Source organism: Aplidium turbinatum, chromosome 12, assembly GCF_918807975.1.
Source record: "Aplidium turbinatum chromosome 12, kaAplTurb1.1, whole genome shotgun sequence".
NCBI classification, from domain to species: domain Eukaryota; kingdom Metazoa; phylum Chordata; class Ascidiacea; order Aplousobranchia; family Polyclinidae; genus Aplidium; species Aplidium turbinatum.
The window spans coordinates 16,302,005-16,320,503 of record NC_137483.1 but is presented as its reverse complement, the minus strand read 5'-3'; the positions used below and the strand labels follow the sequence as shown (position 1 = coordinate 16,320,503).

At 37.3% G+C, this 18,499-nt stretch overlaps 1 protein-coding gene across 1 annotated transcript; it reads left to right on the top strand.

Annotated features, from left to right (window-relative positions):
* Positions 1 to 570: 570 nt before the first annotated feature.
* On the top strand, positions 571 to 10,512 carry LOC145780927 (calaxin-like). Its single transcript, XM_082592594.1, has 6 exons — positions 571 to 589; positions 6,658 to 6,817; positions 7,289 to 7,423; positions 7,772 to 7,876; positions 8,406 to 8,557; positions 9,142 to 10,512. The coding sequence occupies exons 2-6, from the start codon at positions 6,757 to 6,759 to the stop codon at positions 9,298 to 9,300; spliced, it is 612 nt and encodes a 203-aa protein (XP_082448720.1). The 5' UTR covers positions 571 to 589; positions 6,658 to 6,756; the 3' UTR covers positions 9,301 to 10,512.
* The last annotated feature ends 7,987 nt before the right edge of the window (positions 10,513 to 18,499 follow it).

Genomic DNA, 18,499 nt, shown 5'->3' with positions numbered 1-18,499 from the left:
AGGCTTCCAGAGTAGACTTAATCATCAGTCAAGTCAAAGTCAAACTTGCAAGTCAATGTATGAATTCAAAATTAGCGATTGCGATATAGGGAACTTCCCTCATAAATCAGCAAAACAATTTAAATTTTTTTATTTTTTATTATATCACGCAATAGCATAATTTTTTCTTTCTTTTTTACTAAAGAGATTTATTAACATTTTTTGCGAACTCTTTACTGCTTTTGACAACCTGAAATATTTCCAATTTCAGCTCTTGTTTTACATTTTGCTCCTTGATTGATTTTTATTTAACCGACTCATTGGTTGTGAAAATAATCACCATGACAACGTCGGAGTTCCGTTCGATTTTGTCTACCTGCAGGTACGGTAGACTACTACTGGGCTGCATTATAAACATGGTTTCAGCGCTTTCTATTTCAAAAAGTTAAAATAAAAGAGCAATACCTTTACTGTGGTTGGTTAAGCTATTATGAGCTGTAACTTTAATTTCTGAATTGTGTAAAACTTGTAATTTTTCTAAGTTTGCAACAATATATTCAGAAAAACAAACTTCTTTCTAAAGCTCTGCTAGAAAATTCAAGAAAAAGAAGTAACGTTGGCTTCAATACATTATTTTTAACTAGCTAGCCTGTTAGAAAATTTGTTAGCAAATGAGCAAAAAGTACGAATCTTGGCATTTTATGATTTTCATAACAATCAGTGGAATTTTATTGTGAACTAACTAATTTGCAAAAAGGATATTCCATGTTTCCGGTACTTAGGCCTAGCCTACCTATTCCAAGCTACTAAATAACTTTCAAAAAACTATTATTTTCATCTAAATAGAAATAAATAGCACCACAACAATTACAGCAGTAGGATTTAAAATCATTTACTCACTTTTTCTTAATTTCAATTTTCTTCATCCTCGGCTTACTCAGTCTGAGAATGGATATTCAAACCAACAGCAGTTGTTTTTCAATCTCAGTGGTGAACTCTTTTTATTCATTGAAGTAGTGTGCCTGCCTCTGCACACTAGTGTGTATGAATGTGTAGTTAGATTTACTGTTATGGGGTGGTGGCTGACTAGATGACTGCTTATGGTCTTTCGCTACCTGATTTGTCTCCTGATTGCGCCATAATCTAACCAACAGTTGTACAATGCATTGTTTTGACAATTACATTTACTCTGCTTGTTGTTATTATATGGTGCTGTTAAAACAAAATAAATTGACTTTATTTTGTCATACCATTTCAGAAAAATATTTTTATGTAGCCGAGTAAACTTCTACTATAAGGCCACTTTTGTATTTACGGTCAGGGCTCCCATTCCTGTGTTTTTAAACCCAGATCTAAGTTTTTTGCTACTTTGGGTTTTTAAGTTGTTTTTTTTTAACTTTGATACCTGGGTTGTTTTCTGCATTTTTAACTGTTCCTAAATAAGTTATCTATTGATTTTACATAAAACTATAGAAATCGCGAGCTGAATTACCACCTGGGTTTTTTTTTGCTGAGACTTTTCGGTCATTTGTCCGAAATGGCTTGAAAAAATTCGGTCATTTTTTATTTATTTCGGTCATTTTTAGTCATTTTTGGTCATATTTTTTCTTTTTTTCACATTTTTTGGTCATTTTCACATTTTCTGGTCACATTTTTTCGGACATTTTGACCAAATTGACTATATTTTTTTCGGACATTTTGCTAAAAAATCGGTCAATGACCGATAAATGACCGAAAAAAAAAACCAGATTACCACTGTAAGTAATCATTTTGCTACAAAATAATTTAGCGTGGAAAATTGTTTGTAGCCTATGATATAATATAATCATCAATATTCATAACTGATTTGGTAAAATCGATTAGAGAGAGAAACCTTTTATTTTGTTTGTTGTGAAAAAATATATACGGTACAATATAAACCGGTACAAATATACCTGTATTCAACAACAGACAGAAAGCAGCAAAATACTATTAGTCCAGTCAATCCAGCTCAAATTAGGGCTTGACCCACCACTAATTGCAAATGTTTTGACCCATACATTTTCTGAAAGCTTACATCATACAGAATAACATACTAAAAATCTGCCACGAAAAACTTAGTGGAACACCCCTTTTTGGGGGTAAAAACAAAATGGCTGCCATGTGTCCCAAAAATCTTCATTGTAACGTATCTTTTCACCTAATTCATGTAATTTAGTTCTGTAAAAGAGCTCGTTCTATATTTCTGGTACAAGGAATTTATAAACAGACACTGGAAAGTTGAAAAATGAGATAAAAATTGGTCTTAATAAAATTTTACAACAAAATTTAAAAATAAAATGGCCGCCATGAATCTCAAAAATCTTCGTTTTTCCTTATTATTTAACCTAATTTGCACAATTTAGTTCTGTAAAAGACCTAATTTTATCAAACAATTAATAGTTCAAACCAAGGCATCATCATCAGAGTCAATGTCTTCCATTGGGCCTAATGACGAATTTGAACATGACCCATGACATTCACCACATGCAACTGTACATTCTAAACCAGATTTCCGGCATGTGCATCGAAGTGTAGAACAGCCGGTCTTGCAGTTGCAGACAATCATTTCCAGAAACTGAGATGGAGCTGGAGGTTTGTCTGTCATCACAGACATCAGACTGCCTTCACTAAAACGCCAACCCTATTTGTTCCGGTGGCACATCTGTCTCATGACCCAGCCACACCTGCACTTGATGATATACCCTGAAACTGTGAAACCTCGCTGCTGATGACGTGGGAGGAAGAGAACATGAGTCTACTGCAGTCGTACTTCTTGCTGTCTTTCCACAGAAAATTTGATATCTTAGATCGTCAAGATTGTCATCTTGCCTTCCATTGTACATGGCAATTAGAGCCGACGTCCCTGCTTTTACAACATCATTTGCATTTGCAGAGAATGACATGAAAGTTGCTGCAGCTGTTCTGAAGATTTTATCAGTTCATAATTTTGTAACAGCTTTTTGTTTGCCTATTCCAAATACCCTTGAAGTGGTATCACATCCTAACAGTGCATGGGCAAAGAGAAGATTATTTGATACAGTGTCTCCAAGAAGTTTTCTGGTGACTGAAATGTTCCAGCACTTTGATGGTTTTTTAGTGCCCTTTTTAGATGCTGTTTGCAACTAGATGTTGTGTGTGGTATTACTCTTCTTGTAATGTATGAGCAAAATCAGAATGTCAGTATCACTTGCTAAAATTACAGTGTCTTGTTGCTGTGCAGAATGCAGATGACATCGCGGTTTCTACTATCAGCACATCTGCATCTCCTCTGGCAGGTGGACAACACATCCTGCTCTTTCGAGTCTGTCCCCTATCATATGGATTAGTCGCTGTTTATTTTTATGGTTAGCAAGAAAGTCTTCCTTTTTGGTTTGGAGCTTCATTGTTGGATCGAAGATTACTTCAGCCCCAATCCTACCAACAGTTCTTCAGAAGTGAGCACCATCTTTTGTGGCAGGCGAATCTGTGTAACCATCAAACACAACAATACAGGCTCCATATTTGGACATCACATAATGAGTGTACATCTGCATGATTTCATCCCATGCAGCTTCTTTTGTCCAAGGAAGTTTATGGAGCAGGGCACCTCCATCTAGTACATGCTGGACTAAGGGCTTAAATGGTTTTGGAGCAGACTCAATTGATGAAGACCACAAGAAGTCAGCCAAGGAGGCCTTGTTGGCTGGTCTAATGATGGACTTTGATTCAAACAAGGCTGATGGAAATTGACAAAGTTGATACTAGAATACCTCTGGTAGCTGATTCGTTGTTGTGCCAGCACAGACTGAACGTTGAAATAGGAAGATGGGATCAACACTCACTTCCCTGTCCATGACTTTGGCCGATTCTTTTGCACCCATGGTGATGGCTTGGTGTTTCTTTCTGAAGGAATGCTCAGTCACGTTTACTCCAGGCATTAGTGCAAGGATTTTCATACCTACATCCCATGCTGAGTCACAGTTGACACTGTCATGAGCTGCAATGCCTGTCACTATGCTTCTCAGGCTTGGTGGGCCATCCTTTCGAAATGGATTTCTCACTGTCAAATACTGAATTAGATCTTGAAGATCTTTCATATCTTTGCTCATCCTTGCTGGGGTACTCTCTTTGTGTTGCTCACTGATGAGAAATTTCACCCCTGTGAACTCTTGCATGGTTTCATTTACTTGGGCGCATGCTGGTGCAGATAGAACCCAGATGAGTCGTTGTGTCTCTGTCAATCCACGCCCCCTTGTAAGTCCACCCCTTGACTTCAGGCTCCTCATTAGACATCCTTCTCATTGTTCGATTGTCAGGTCAGTCCAGAGACCAGCCCAGCATCTGTCTGTGCGACGAGCAACGTGATGTCCTTCCATGAAGTGCTTGTGGACAAGAGGCATCTCACTTTGAAGTTTGGACATCTTGGCTAGGTACAAGTGGATACTTTTCACATAGTGATTGTGACCTGATGCTGCCAAGTACGGAAGTATTTCATACATGGACTGCAGATGCAATGGCCATAAGCCTAGTCGCTCTGCTTTAATGAATCTGCACAGGATTGTGACCATCGAAATGTATTGTAACCAAAGTCGTGCTGTTCTAAATTTTTTTAGAGTGTCTTTAGTTTGCTTTTAGGTTGTCTTTAGTTTGCTAATCACCATCAAAAACTTTTGGAATGCTGTGGCCAGTGCGAAAGTTGACATTACAAGCAGTATGGTAGACTGCATCTGCCGCTGGCAAATCGTGTACATAGAGGACTCTCCCCTTGACAGCATCAGCTCAGGTTCCAGGAAAAGCAACACATGTTCGACTCCAGCCACCCGTACCTGCTGTTGTTTCTCTGGGCAAGAAACTTTACGATAATTGCCTCTACCCAGTGATCGATTTCGAGTAATGGGTAGTACCAAATTTAAGTCATAAGCAGAGTAGACAACCGGAAACATACATTGCCGTCGGCTGCAGCGTGGGTCAGGTGTATGTCGGAAGGCGTACACCGATGCATAGCGCTCAAGTCCGCTTTCCCGCAATGCAGGATAAAGATAAACAAACAAACAAGTAGCTTATCACGGAAGTCCAAAGCTCTAATCGGAATAAGCTTATGATCATTTTTTTGCCATCATACATATCAGGACATCCAAACAATAAACAGTTGTCTCTGTAAGAGAAAGTGCATTCTGAATGCAGTGAGTGTTGACGATGATCTTCATCTTGATCTTCCTGACGCTTTTTCATTTGTACCAAGAGTGCTTTTGGATTGGTGTAGCGTTTTCTGCACTCCACGTGTACAGACTGACCAACAACAATGTTCAGATTTTCTCCTCTCTGTGCACTTGCTTTCACAATTTTGTCAACACCTTTCGTTGTCAAAGTCACAGCTGCATCACATTCCAGTATAGAATTCGAGCGAAAACACATTCATTCATAATGTAGATTGTAGAGATATCAATAAAGTCCAACACACTTACAAGAAAGATATACAGTCTTTCCCAGATCATCAGATATAGAGAATGAGGTCTGTTGCAGAACTAAATTTTTCAGGCAAAGCACTAAAGCAGCGCAATTTTCACGATAGTTAGGCCTACGTCATAATACAAACGGTAATGTTTGTGAAATATTGATTTGCAAGTTGAAGAAACATGAATATGATTAAACTAGCAAACTTTTTAAGGGTTTATGTTCGATTTACAGTGAGTTATTAACATAGCTCTTTTGCAGAACTAAATTAGATGAAAAGATATGAAAAAATTAAAGATCTTTGGGACACGTTTTTGTCTAATATTGCAACTTTCCAATGTCTGTTTTTGAATTCCTGTACCAGAAATATAGAATGAGCTCTTTTACAGACTTAAATTATATAAATTAGGTGAAAAAATATGGAAAAATGAAGATTTTTAGGACACATGGCGGCCATTTTGTTTTTACCCCTAAAAAGGGGGTTCCACTAAATTTTTCATGGCAGATTTTTAGTATGTTATTCTGTATGATGTAAGCTTTCAGAAAATGTATGGGTCGAAACATTTGCAATTAGTGGTGGGTCAAACCCTATTTTGACTGAACTATATATGGAAAAGCTGCTGAAAATGGTAACCTCTCGACACTTTTTCATAGTATTCTCATTGTCCTTTTGAGTTTTTGGTTTCTGTTTGAACTTCTTTGCGATTACTTTGCATCAGAGTTATATAAAATATATATAAAAAAAAAACAATGAAAACTATTAATACTACAAAAAAGTGCTCAATGCTAAGCAAAAAGGCAAAGCAGAGCAAATTAAATCAAATATATTTATTACTATATTTGATTTAAAATATATAGATATTACTATCTGAATCCTTAACAGCCTGTTTCACCTACACGGATCATCAGAATTTCTTATTCAAATAAAATAAAATTATAAAAATAATAAAATTCTATTTGAATAAGAACTTCTGATAAACCGTGTAGGTGAAACAGGCTGTTAAGGATTTAGATGGTAATAACTATATTTCATTTAATTCGCTCTGCTTTGCTTTTTTGCTTAGCATTGATCACTTTTTGTAGTATTAATAGTTTTCATTGTTTTAACATATATAGATATATAATATGCATTATCACTATTGCATTGCTGTATTATATATTGCCTACAACAATTTTTTCGTGAAAAAAAACTTACATAAATATTTTAAAGGCTATTCATTGCAGGTTTATTTTAATTGTAACAGAGTGGTGGTATTATTTACTGATTGTGTATCCAGTAAGTATATATTTGGTTTCGTTTGAATCCATTTTTCAACATCTGCAATGAATAAGAAAAGTCATAAAGTTGCTGAAGAAATGTATAAAACATCATGTCAAAGACATTGTAAGTGTTGTTTATGAAGTATTTAGAGATTGTTGATATTTATTACTTTGTATTAAATCGATTTAACATTTATATGATATACCTAATAGTATACAGTTTATTGCGATATTAACAGAGATTATTTTGAAGGGTGAAAATATGTACTATTGTACTAAAAGTAGCACACCAGTTGCAACTAAACATATATATATAGTTTAGCCAACTGAATAATCAGAAATCTGGCACGTTTAATAAACTATATTGGTTCCAGTCATAACATGAATAAATAAAAAGCCATAATTATGTTTCCTTTTACAATGTTTAGTTTATTTTTGTGTTACCAAGTTTGGTTACAGTCTTGGTTGTAATGGAGTAAACCTTTTACTACAAATGCAGAAGTAGGCTACTTTCGTTTTCTATTAAAAAATAAAATCTCTTTTAACGTAAGATGTTTTGATGAACAATTATCCTGTTCTACTGTTGAAATTTTAGTTAATAAATCCGAAGTTGAAATGTTGATCGGATGTTACTACAATTTTTTTGATGGAGTAAAGATGGACAGAAACCAATTCCGTGATATTTTGCACCAAAAATTCAACATGACAGAAGATTTGCTCATGGACAGAGGTGGGTTTCAATTGTATAAAATGGTAAACGTTAAGTTTAAACTATAAACCAAAATCAAACTAAATAAAAACATATTTTAAAGCTGAATCTTAAACTACAGGATGCTATGCTTTTCATGTTTAACAAGTAAACTATTAGTGTTGTTGTTTGATACAATTACATCCATGGCTTCTTATGCATTGTTGCTTCGAAGTCAAGTCATGCCTTCAATATTTGTTAGTCTAATCATTCAACAATCAGGCTATTGATGTTTTTATTCCAACGGTTAATAGGCTACAATTCTGTGGCAATATTGCCAAAGAGCATAGCTTGTTTGGATGAGTTCTTTAAACATATTGTTGTTTTCAGTGTTCAGAGCCTTTGATAAAGACAGTGATTCTTACATCAGCCTTTCAGAATGGGTGGAAGGTTTATCAATATTCATACGAGGCAATTTAGACGAGAAAATTGAATGTGAGTGAATAGACTAACGTTGTATGAAAACATTTGTTTTGTTTCATAATTATATACATTTTGTTCTTTATTTTCAGTGTTATTTTACTTCATTCCTATAGTTGTAAAAAGACGCAACACTTCATCAGTAGCCTAGTTTGTGTGACCTGAGCTGTTAAATCTCTCGTGGACCCTAGAAACGACAGATATCTCCACTTTTGGCTAATAGTAATTTGACAAGTCTTTCGTGTCATTGACAGGTTATAACAGTAACGTGGTTTTGATATAGCGCTGTATCCATGTTAGATATGCGCTTTACGAAGCAGGCGCTTTCGATATAGCTGTGTAGTGTAGCCTACAAGCGCATTCGATGAGGATGTTTTGTTTCCCTAAATCAACATCCTCAATACTGAGCAAGAGATTCAGTGCCATTTTTATAAAGTCTTTGGTGTGACCTGATGGAATGTCTGGTCTACATCTTCTGAAAAAGGCGTGCTCCACTGGCAACTCCTTCACATCAATAATCACCTTCATTTATATGTTTTTGCAGATGCATTCACCGTCTATGATCTCAACGGAGATGGCTACATATCACGGGAAGAAATGTTTCAAATGCTCAAGAATTCCCTAGTTAAGCAACCCACCGAGGAGGATCCCGACGAAGGCATTAAAGACCTTGTTGAACTGACCTTAAAGAAGATGGTAACCGCTCGATACTTTTCTCACAGTATTCTCATTGTACTTTTGAGTTTTTGATTTCTGTTTAAACTTCTTTAAGTTGTCAAACCTGCGTCATATAAGTTGGTAGTTCACAGCATGGCTCTGGAGTTTTTGGAAGCACACGAAAAAGATAATTTTGTTCGGTTTCTTGATATGCCACTTTCATTGCGTTTCTCGTTTCCTATCTCTTTAAAACAGACTTTGGTCACGTTTGACCTGTTTACAATTGTGAATAATTTTTGCATTATTCGAGATCAAGCCTATTTGCTGCCTTTCCTCGAATTTTACTTCATGCAAAGTGCTCAACTAATTTATGCTTAAATGTTAGGCTATCGGTTTTAAACGTCGCTTGGACTAATTGGATTTCTTTTAAAGTTTTCTAACATACGTAAAAGGATTTTGAGGAAACGTTAGGGAGTACTTGCATTGGTGCGAGGGTAGGCTAACAAAAATGCAAAAGTCACATATTTTGGTAGAGATACAAGAAACCAGAAATGATGTTAGACACCGGATTTTATTTTTTAACGTAGCGCTATATTTTTCATGACGTTTTTTAACTATTTCAGGATCATGACCACGATAGCAGATTATCTCGAACTGATTTTGAAACTGCGGTCAAGAGTGATCCTCTTTTGCTGGAAGTATTTGGCCCGTGTCTACCAGATGAAAAATCTGCTGAACTTTTTGAGACAGAAGTCATGTATCCAAAGAAGACAAGAATCTAAATCCATTTTCAGTATTTATAAAAAATTTATTGTGTGAAGTAACCTCTCACTGTGCATGATATCTTTCATTCGGGAATGCAGCTGCAGTTCACTGTAGGCTATGAGAATAGAATACAACCATGAAAAAACACTGCTGATTTTCTAGAACTGCTGTTTTTAGATCCTGTTTGATCTGCATTTACATACCGGTATTGTCTGTGTGGCTTATTCAAGAAATAGAGCTCGGGTTAAATGTGTACTACCATCAGTAGTTGAGTAAATGTTTGCAAACAATTTTCTGTTTGCCGGTTAAAGTCAAGCATACGAAACTGTTCATAACCCGCTACATGCAGAGTCTAGTATAGGACCGACACGAATAAGAATGTAGCCTATGTGTTATGTCATGCATGTAGTCCCACAACTGTCCATGATTACAGAGCTGTAGTTGACAAGAGAAGCGAATCACTTCTTTCTTGCGACATATCAGCCTACAACAATTTTTATTCAAATTTTTGTAATCACTATCTTTAAATTTTTTTGTAATCGTAATTTTACAAGTACTCGTTTGTTCGTGTTTGTGTTTCTTTACCGGTGTGACCACCTTGTGTCTGATTGGCTGCAGTGTAGCCTACTGTTTAATGAAGGGTTATATAAATTTATAACGTGCAGGTCTTTCTTCAAGTCGACCATCGCCAATTTGAAGGGTCCACGTCTTTTTGGCACATACAGTTAGGCGCCGGTCAAATAGGCGCGCACACTGTGGCGTCTGGATATTTAGGTGCAGAGCACTGTGGCGCCCGTTCGTTTAGGTGCTATTCCTAGTAAAGTCTAAATGAACTGGCGCCACAAACGGGCACCTAAATGAACGGCGCCACAGTGCTTCGCACCTAAATATCCAGACGCCACAGTATGCGCACCTATTTGACCGGCGCCTAACTGTTTGCGCCTAAAAGACTTGCTCCCAATTTGAATGTCTCGTCTGCATTAATTATTAGCATATGCGCAGTTGCGCACTGCAACAGGCTTATGGTGATTTAATAGGCTCAAGTTTTATTCAGATTCAATAACAGTCTAGTCAATTAAACTTCATCATAATTTGTCAGCTTGTAGGGGGCCCATAAAGAGCTTCACAGCACTTAACACAAAATTAAGTACAACTACAGCGTGACGTCTACCGCCAGATGCAGTGCAGCCTATGTGACCTGTCCACGTGGACGTGTGTAGGGGTCTATCGCTAGAATAAATGTATGGAAATATGTGATGTCATGTTTATTTAATAGCCCATTATTCAAGCCAGTCATTATAATGCATGCAGCGGTAGACTTCACTCTACAGTGGCAACGGAGGTAGCCTCAATATGCAGCAGCGAGGTTTAGCCGATGTTCTAGCACAGCGATCCCCAACTTTTTTCTCTCAGGGACGGTTTTAAAATGAAAATAGCTTCGCAGACCGGTAATAGGAAAGATGAAGTTTGACATCTCGACTACGTATCGGGCTATTTTTTGTATCGCCTTCGACTAGCTTCAACACACCTTTCGCCTTTTGAGGAAGATTTGTAAAATAAAATAGACAATGTAGCCTAAAAGTGGAAGGGGGAAAGAAAACTATTTTAGCAGGGGGATTGATCACCAGAAAAAAAATTGACTAACATTTAACGTTGTTTTGATCACCGTAGGCTGTGCATTTTAGGCCAAATAAGTAGCCTAGGCTAGGGCTGTTTTTCTATCAAAACACACACTTTGTATTTGACCAATAGGCCAAGTTATCATGAAATTAATACTGGATTTCTTTAGACGTTTGAGTGTGACAAAGTTTTGATTTAGGATAAAATTGAAGCTACGGTTTAAATGTAGCCTATTTTCTTTCACGCCTATACAGAAAGATTTCCATAAATTATTTGCTGAAGGTTTGTGTAGCATGGTGTGGGTTAAAAGTAAACTTTCCAACATCCATTTGAGATTTCCCCACCTTTCGTAACTTAGCCTATAGACCAGGGGTGGGGAACCTGCGGCCGCGTGACTGTTCCATGTGGCCGCGTCAAAATTGGGCTCCTTGTTTGCAAAAGTGAAATCATTTGAAGCTAAACTAACTTACATCTGTGGAAAGTAGGCTACAACTTGAAAACAATAACACCGCACATTTCCCTACCTTGCAAGAGCAAAGGCCTTTTACAACAGCCAAATATGCCTCATGTGTCAGTCTTATGGAGACATTTAATGCAAGATTTTTAGACATAAGCCTAAATAGTAAAGAAATGGAGTTAGATATTTTTGCCTCTTCTTTCAGTGTGATTGCAACTGATGTTCCTAGTAACTTCCAACATGAAATAGTAGAGCTCCAGAGTGACGGTACGTTAAAAGCGATGTACCAAAACATTTCACTGCTCAACTTTTATCAACGCTACATAACTTAAATGCTGATGATTTTCCAGTCATGCGGAAACATGCTTTGATAGGCTATAGGCCATGTGTCTCTGTTCGGAAGCACCTACCGTTGCGAGCAATTTTTTTCCAAATTGAATCTAACAAAAAGTCGGCTTCGCTCTACTAGACTGACTGATAAAAACGTAGAGATGCAGTTAAGAATTGCAACTTCTTCCGTGTCAGCAGGCGTCACACGACTCACCAAAAATAAAAACTTTCAGCCATCCCACTAGCTGTGAAAGTGAAATAAATCATTGTCTACTACGCTGCATTTTTTATCTGTAAATAAAAGTTCGAAATTTTTAGTGGCCCGGCTATGTTATTTCTCATTTTATGTGGCCCGCAATAGGCCTACTAAAAAGGTTCCTCACCCCTGCTATAGACTAACATCATAAGCTACAAGACACATTTCACCTCATCCCTAAAATAGGTCAATTAAGTGTTGGGTAGGCCTACGGAACCGTAGTGTAGGATACTAGTTAGTGAGCAAGTTGTTTACTTGGGAACAGGGCCTCCGAGAGAAGTCAGCACTGGTCGGGAAACAATACGAAAAATGGGCCCCATAATATTTTTTAGCAAATATACAGCTAATTTGTATCTTGCGTTGCATGTTCGTGTTAAGCTGAAATTAGCCTACTTTCCTCAGCATGAAAAGAACTTCGTTCAATGTAAAAATCATCAATAATCACTGGATTACACTTGCAGCAAAAATGCCATTGAGGCAAACTATTTTGTCTACAAAGCTTTGTAAACACACAATAGGCCTACAGGCATCAAAAATAGTTCAACCAAGCATTTAATTCAGGAGTGACCAAACTTTTTTCCACGCGAGCCAGATTTGATAATAAGTGTTCGCGGGCCAACCAACAGCCACAATAATTTTTCTGAAAACTGCAAGTTGAATTTATATGATTTTTGTGTGTCTGCAGGCCAAAAATAACACATTGTACAACAACAGGCGCCGGCCATACAAAAACATCTCGTGTACCGGAGTTGGCCCGCCGGCCGGACTTTGGACATCCCTAATTTAATTCAACCCTTTCTGGGACTTTTTGCAATGCAAAGTTACGGATCACAGCATCAAATGATAAAATTTCGCGACGTCTGAATATGTAGGCTATAGTTAGGCTTTTCAATCGGTTTTGAGTCATAGGCCTACTGGAGCGCAAACAAATCTTTACAAATTTCAGTAATTGCTAAAACCACGTTCTCAAAGCGCAACCGTTGAAGGTAGCTACTGGAACACAAAAAAAAATCATAACAAAACTATTTGGAAAAACCTTTCGAAATATGGGGTGGTTCGTTCTGGTTTGCAGCTGAAGTTTGCTGTGTGGCTTTTTGTCAAAAGTACCAACTCATCCAAAATGTCTTGAAAAATATCATTGTTGTAGTAGCCTACAAAATGATTTAAATTTGTCCTACATGCCCGCAACTGCACAACAGACATACGATGAAATTTTCATGGAACTTCAAACTCATCGACGATATGTTTGAGTTTGTTGATACATTTGTCAATTCCAACAACTATCGAATCCTTTGCAATGTACGGTAGAATACATTTCCTTCGAATGATTCAGCTAGTTAAGTGGAGTTATCAAAGCGTTCTGTCCTCAGGAAAAGAAAACCATTTTCTTTTAAATTTATAATTGCCACTGCAACTTTAGCTTGCGAGTAGTAGCCTACTCTTCTCAGCTTTCTCTTACTTAGATTACATCTTCCTTTAATTTCATTAAATTCATCAGTGAATCTTGTTTAGGACGGTAATCCACATAATGCAAAGCAGTCACAAATTTAAAACTGCTAGTTGTAGGCTACTTTAGCATTGACTCAGCTTCCGATCAAGCTCTTGTTGGTTCCAACTTGATGCATTTAAGAAACGTCTTTAGAGCTTCAATTGCAAAAGGGTAATGTACAACATTGGGTTTGACTGCACCACGCCTTGATTACCCTCTCGAAGTCAATTTTCTTTGCAAGATGATAGGACAGCTTTCTTTAGATTTTTCAGAATTTTTCCTCTGACTGGGCTATAACTTCTTTAAAGATGCCACAAGCTTACAGATAATCAATTATTAAAGATGCCAAAAATGATCAGACATTTGAACAACGCTGTCTGTAGACAACATTATGAATTCCAACTAGATTTAGCCTAAGCAACAACATCCATAAAGAAAAAACTCACTACCTTCCAAAACCACATCATGAGAAGCATGACCACCAAAAGGCTACTTGACCACAAGAAAACAGAAGATCTTTTAACTATGACAAAACTACATCCTATTGCAGCAATAATAAAATCAAAAGGTTTAAAACTGTTCGGCCACACTAACAGATCACAATTCGGAACCAGCAAAGTTTGCACAGAAGGAAAAGTAGAAGAAAAAAGAAAACGTGGCAGACAACCAAAACGATGGCAAGACAACATCCAATCTTGGACCGGACTCAACTTGACGACACTGGACGAGCTGGCTCAAAATCGCCACTCTTGGAAGCAAATAACTCATGTTAATGCGCATTCTGCTGCAGGCGGAGATGATGACTGATGATGATGATGATCCATAAACAAAAAATATACAGGATTTACTTTCTTTAATCGTGCTTGGACTGATACCTTTAACTTTAACAGATAACTTATGTTGAATACAACTTCCTATGCCTGGCCAACGCAGATTTTGAAGTTAAGGTTCAGTTGTCAAACAAAATAGTTCCCGCTAAGCTAAAACAGCACTACTTTTCAAGTTGAAACTATCAATACAATCGAAACCGTTCAGTGATACAGAAATCATTTTAGCTTCAGATTCTACGTCTAGAAGCTGTTCAATATCGCCTACCTTAACACGAAAATGATTTGTTCTTGATGAGAAGCATCGAGAGTGACATTTACAATGATTGAGAAATAGGCTACTTGGAACTACGCACTTCATTTTTTACTTTAGTACTAAAAATGGGCCCCCCTCAAAAGTGCAAAAACAAAAAACTACTCGTTTTTCCTTTACAATGTTTTGCTAGGGGGGAAACTGGCCCGACTTCCCCCCCCTCTCGGAGCCACTGCTTGGGAATACTTCATTAGTAGCCTAGCCTACAGTAGCATGGTTTTTAAAGGACCCTTAAAACTTCACAATTAGGCCATGGTAGCCTATAGTCCCAACTTACTATTTTGTAAGTTCACTGCTGAACTGAAACCATGCGTTCCCAATTCCACCGGTTCGGTTCATAACATGGAATTAAGCGAGCATAACAAGTAGAAAATTTTGCTAAAACATAGAAAATTTACGCGTTTTTTTTCGATGTTGAGAGAAGTAGCCTACGTTTCCAAGTGCCCCTACCAGAATCCGTTACTGTTTCGACAGATAAACAACACCAAGTAAAAGGTAGGCTAATATTAATTTATAGGCTACGTATTTTGTGCATGGCTGCAATTGCTTCCATTGTAATCAATTTATTCTATGGCCAGGGCCGGATTTAGCCTAAGCGCTGCCCTAGGTAGATACGAAAAGTGCTTCCCCCAAAAAAATTTTTCAATGGTGCGCTACGATCAGTGGCGTAGCCAGGAAAAAAATTGGGGGGGGGCCAAATATTTGATGATCTGAAGAGAACAACAAAGTGTTTGATTTAAGCCATCGCCACTTGATGTGCAGTGGCGTATCCTGGTGGGTTGAGCAAGGGAAGCAATGAAAGTGGTGGGGGGTTAGAGCGTGCCGAAGGCACGCGTAATCTAGGGGGGTCCGGGGGCATGCTCCCCCGGAAAATTTTTGAAAAATTACACTCAAATAATGGATTATAGCGCTTTCTAGAAACACTTTTAGGGTAATATTTGTATGAAATTTATTAGCAGATAAACAGCTATTAACTTATTAAAGGTAGCTCTTACACACCAACGGGCAAACACTGCAGCTAAAATTAGAGAACACCAAAAACTCAGCTACACAAAAACTCAATAACTACACAAAAATCCAAACTTGGAAAATTTGGGGGGGGCCATGGCCCCTTTCGCCCCCCCCCTGGCTATGCCTATGGCTACGATTTAAATTTTGAATTCCTTACAAAAAAGTTATTTACACTGTTTATTTGAATAGGCTACATCAATGAATGTCATTGTATAATGAACTAATTGTTTAAAATCGCTTCCGGCGGGCTTTTTCTCTTGCAAACAAATCAATAATTTCTTCAAAGTCTGTAGAAACAAGTAAAGATGAGTTAATGCTCAAAAATGTGAGATCATTCATTGTTTACATAGCCTACTTTAAGCATCAAGGCAAGTACACAAAATAGCCTGCAACTTTTCCATCAACCTAACATTGACTAAAAGCATTTTTTCTAGGCTCCTTTAAATTTACTAACAGTGAAACAAACCGAACAAAGATTAATAAAAATTGCAGACAAAGCCTAGCCCTCCATACTAAGCGAGACAGATAAATAAAAGAAGCGCTAAGCAGTAAGCAGCACATATTGTTGAAAACCAATCAAGCGTGAAGTACTCTAGGGGCGATGACTTGCCATACGTGACTTGCTGCACTGTTTATGAATGTGTGTGATGTGATAACATATTTATTAATTCCTATATATTCCACCTTGATAAAGTCAGTCGTGCTGACTGACGAAACGTCGGAAATACAAAAGCTAGTTATCATCTTTAACATCAGGAGGTAACCTAGTAAATAGTCACCAGAAGAACGCAAATTACTTTTATTATAAAATGCCTGGTGAACAGTCTCTCTCTGTTTTTTCCTATATATCTGTTGTGAATTATTATATTCACGTGCAGTGTTATCAATGTAATATATTCGTATATTTTGCCGCCCTAGGCAACTGCCTACTGCTAAATCCGGCCCTGTCTATGGCTAAGGACATAGCCTACTTTGAACCAACTCGAATTCTTGACGGCCGTTTTGGACGTGTGTTCGCCCGACCTGGTATTTTGGGGCCCCTGTTCTAGCAGACAGAATTTAGGAATTTATTTAATGAGAACCCGTTTATGCAAAAGCGAAGAAAATCTTTGCTGATCTGCCTATTTTCGCTGTAACCCTCTAGCTGTCAACATCGCAAGAACAAATAGTAGGTTAAAGCAAGCCGTCCCGCCTATTTCGTTATGTGTAGGCTGCACTATTATACTTTCTGGTTTCAAATGAGCCTGGTCATCGGCCGGAAACACAAGAAGTCGACCAGTTGTCTGCAGTGACTCCTCCATTTATTTCTATTGTTGGCCACTTCATTCTTTAAATTAGTTTGTAGTTGGCTACTAAATAGGCCTACATGATTGGTTGATTAAAACAATGAAAACTATTAATACTACAAAAAGTGCTCAATGCCAAGCAAAAAGGCAAAGCAGAGCGAATTAAATCAAATATAGTTATTACTATATTTGATTTGATTGATTGATTATGTAGCCTACTAGGCCAACAGTTGACGAAATTCCGATTTTGTTTTTGAATGACGTTTTTCGGCCAGTAGCTAATAAAACTAATCTGAATATTTAACAAATCTAGTCATTAACCAACCGAGGTCTAAACTAGAACAACCGAGTGAGATTGACTAAAACTTCATGTACGTTTTCATATTATAAAAAACTGTGAGGCAAAGCAGCCTGTTTGAAGACAACTTTTGCTCGCTTTACGCCGGCTGTATCAAACGTTTCGATCACTAACAGACGGTGGAAGACTTTAATTGGGCATATTCTAATCTAAATGCATGTAGGCTAGTTGCAAACAGTAAATGAATGTGAATTTATCTTTTGCACTTGCAATATTCTTTATTGGAGGGCGTAACTCGGGCAAAGCATAGAATGCAAAACACACTGCAATCAAAATCATTACAATCAGTCATTTTTTAGCTAAAAAGCAATTCAATGTTGTAAAAGTTCATTTCTAAATATAGAATCGGAAACTCAGGTAATTCGAACAAAATGAATACGGTTTTACAATAATAGTGCTAATACGCATTATTTTCCAATGAAACATCTATAAGAAAATTCTGTAAATTTGCACTGTAAACACTTTTAGGCTACGGTGCCACACTTAACACAAATTTGCGTGATTTCATGGCTTGGGTTTTCCAAACGCCATAAAACCTTTTATACAAAAGCCTTACGATTGTCTATGGGGCATAGTATGTTACGGCGATAGTGCACAACTTCAGCATGTTGCAAACATGAATTTTTGTTTAACTTAAAAAACACATCAGTCAGAAGACGTGTCACGGGTTTGTTGTTTTTTTAACCATAAAAAAAACACAAAAGTCTGAACCTTGCCAGTTACAAAACTGCCCACTACGGAACAACGAGATGTGTAGGCTACCACCAAGAACTGTGTCTACAAGATCATATGCAAGAAATGCATAGAAAACTGATTCAACCAAGGTTCTCAGCAATAAGGCCTAGCAACACAGAAACTCAACAGCCAGCAGCCTCAAGCCAAACAAAAGAGCCGCATTAAAGAACGATTCACTGACTTCAACAACTTTCGTCATAGCACATGACTAGGGAACTGTTCTGAAAGCTAGTGCAATTCGCTATTACCACAGAGAACTCGCAGCATCAGGCTAAAACAGGTCGTTAATATCTACATCTTAAGTAAACAAAGATGTTTTCAACAGAAAAATAATTAAAAAACAAAAAAAATTCAAAAATGATTGTTCTACGCACTGATTAGTCTGAACAGTAGTAGGTGTGGTCTTTGGTGATTCTTCGAAGATACGATTTAAATTTTAATGCCACGTAGTTCAAATTGTAATGTGATTTCTTCCGTGCGGAGAATCTTGTGCGCTTTGAGTTGGCACCAAACAAAATTGCATTAATTTCGAAA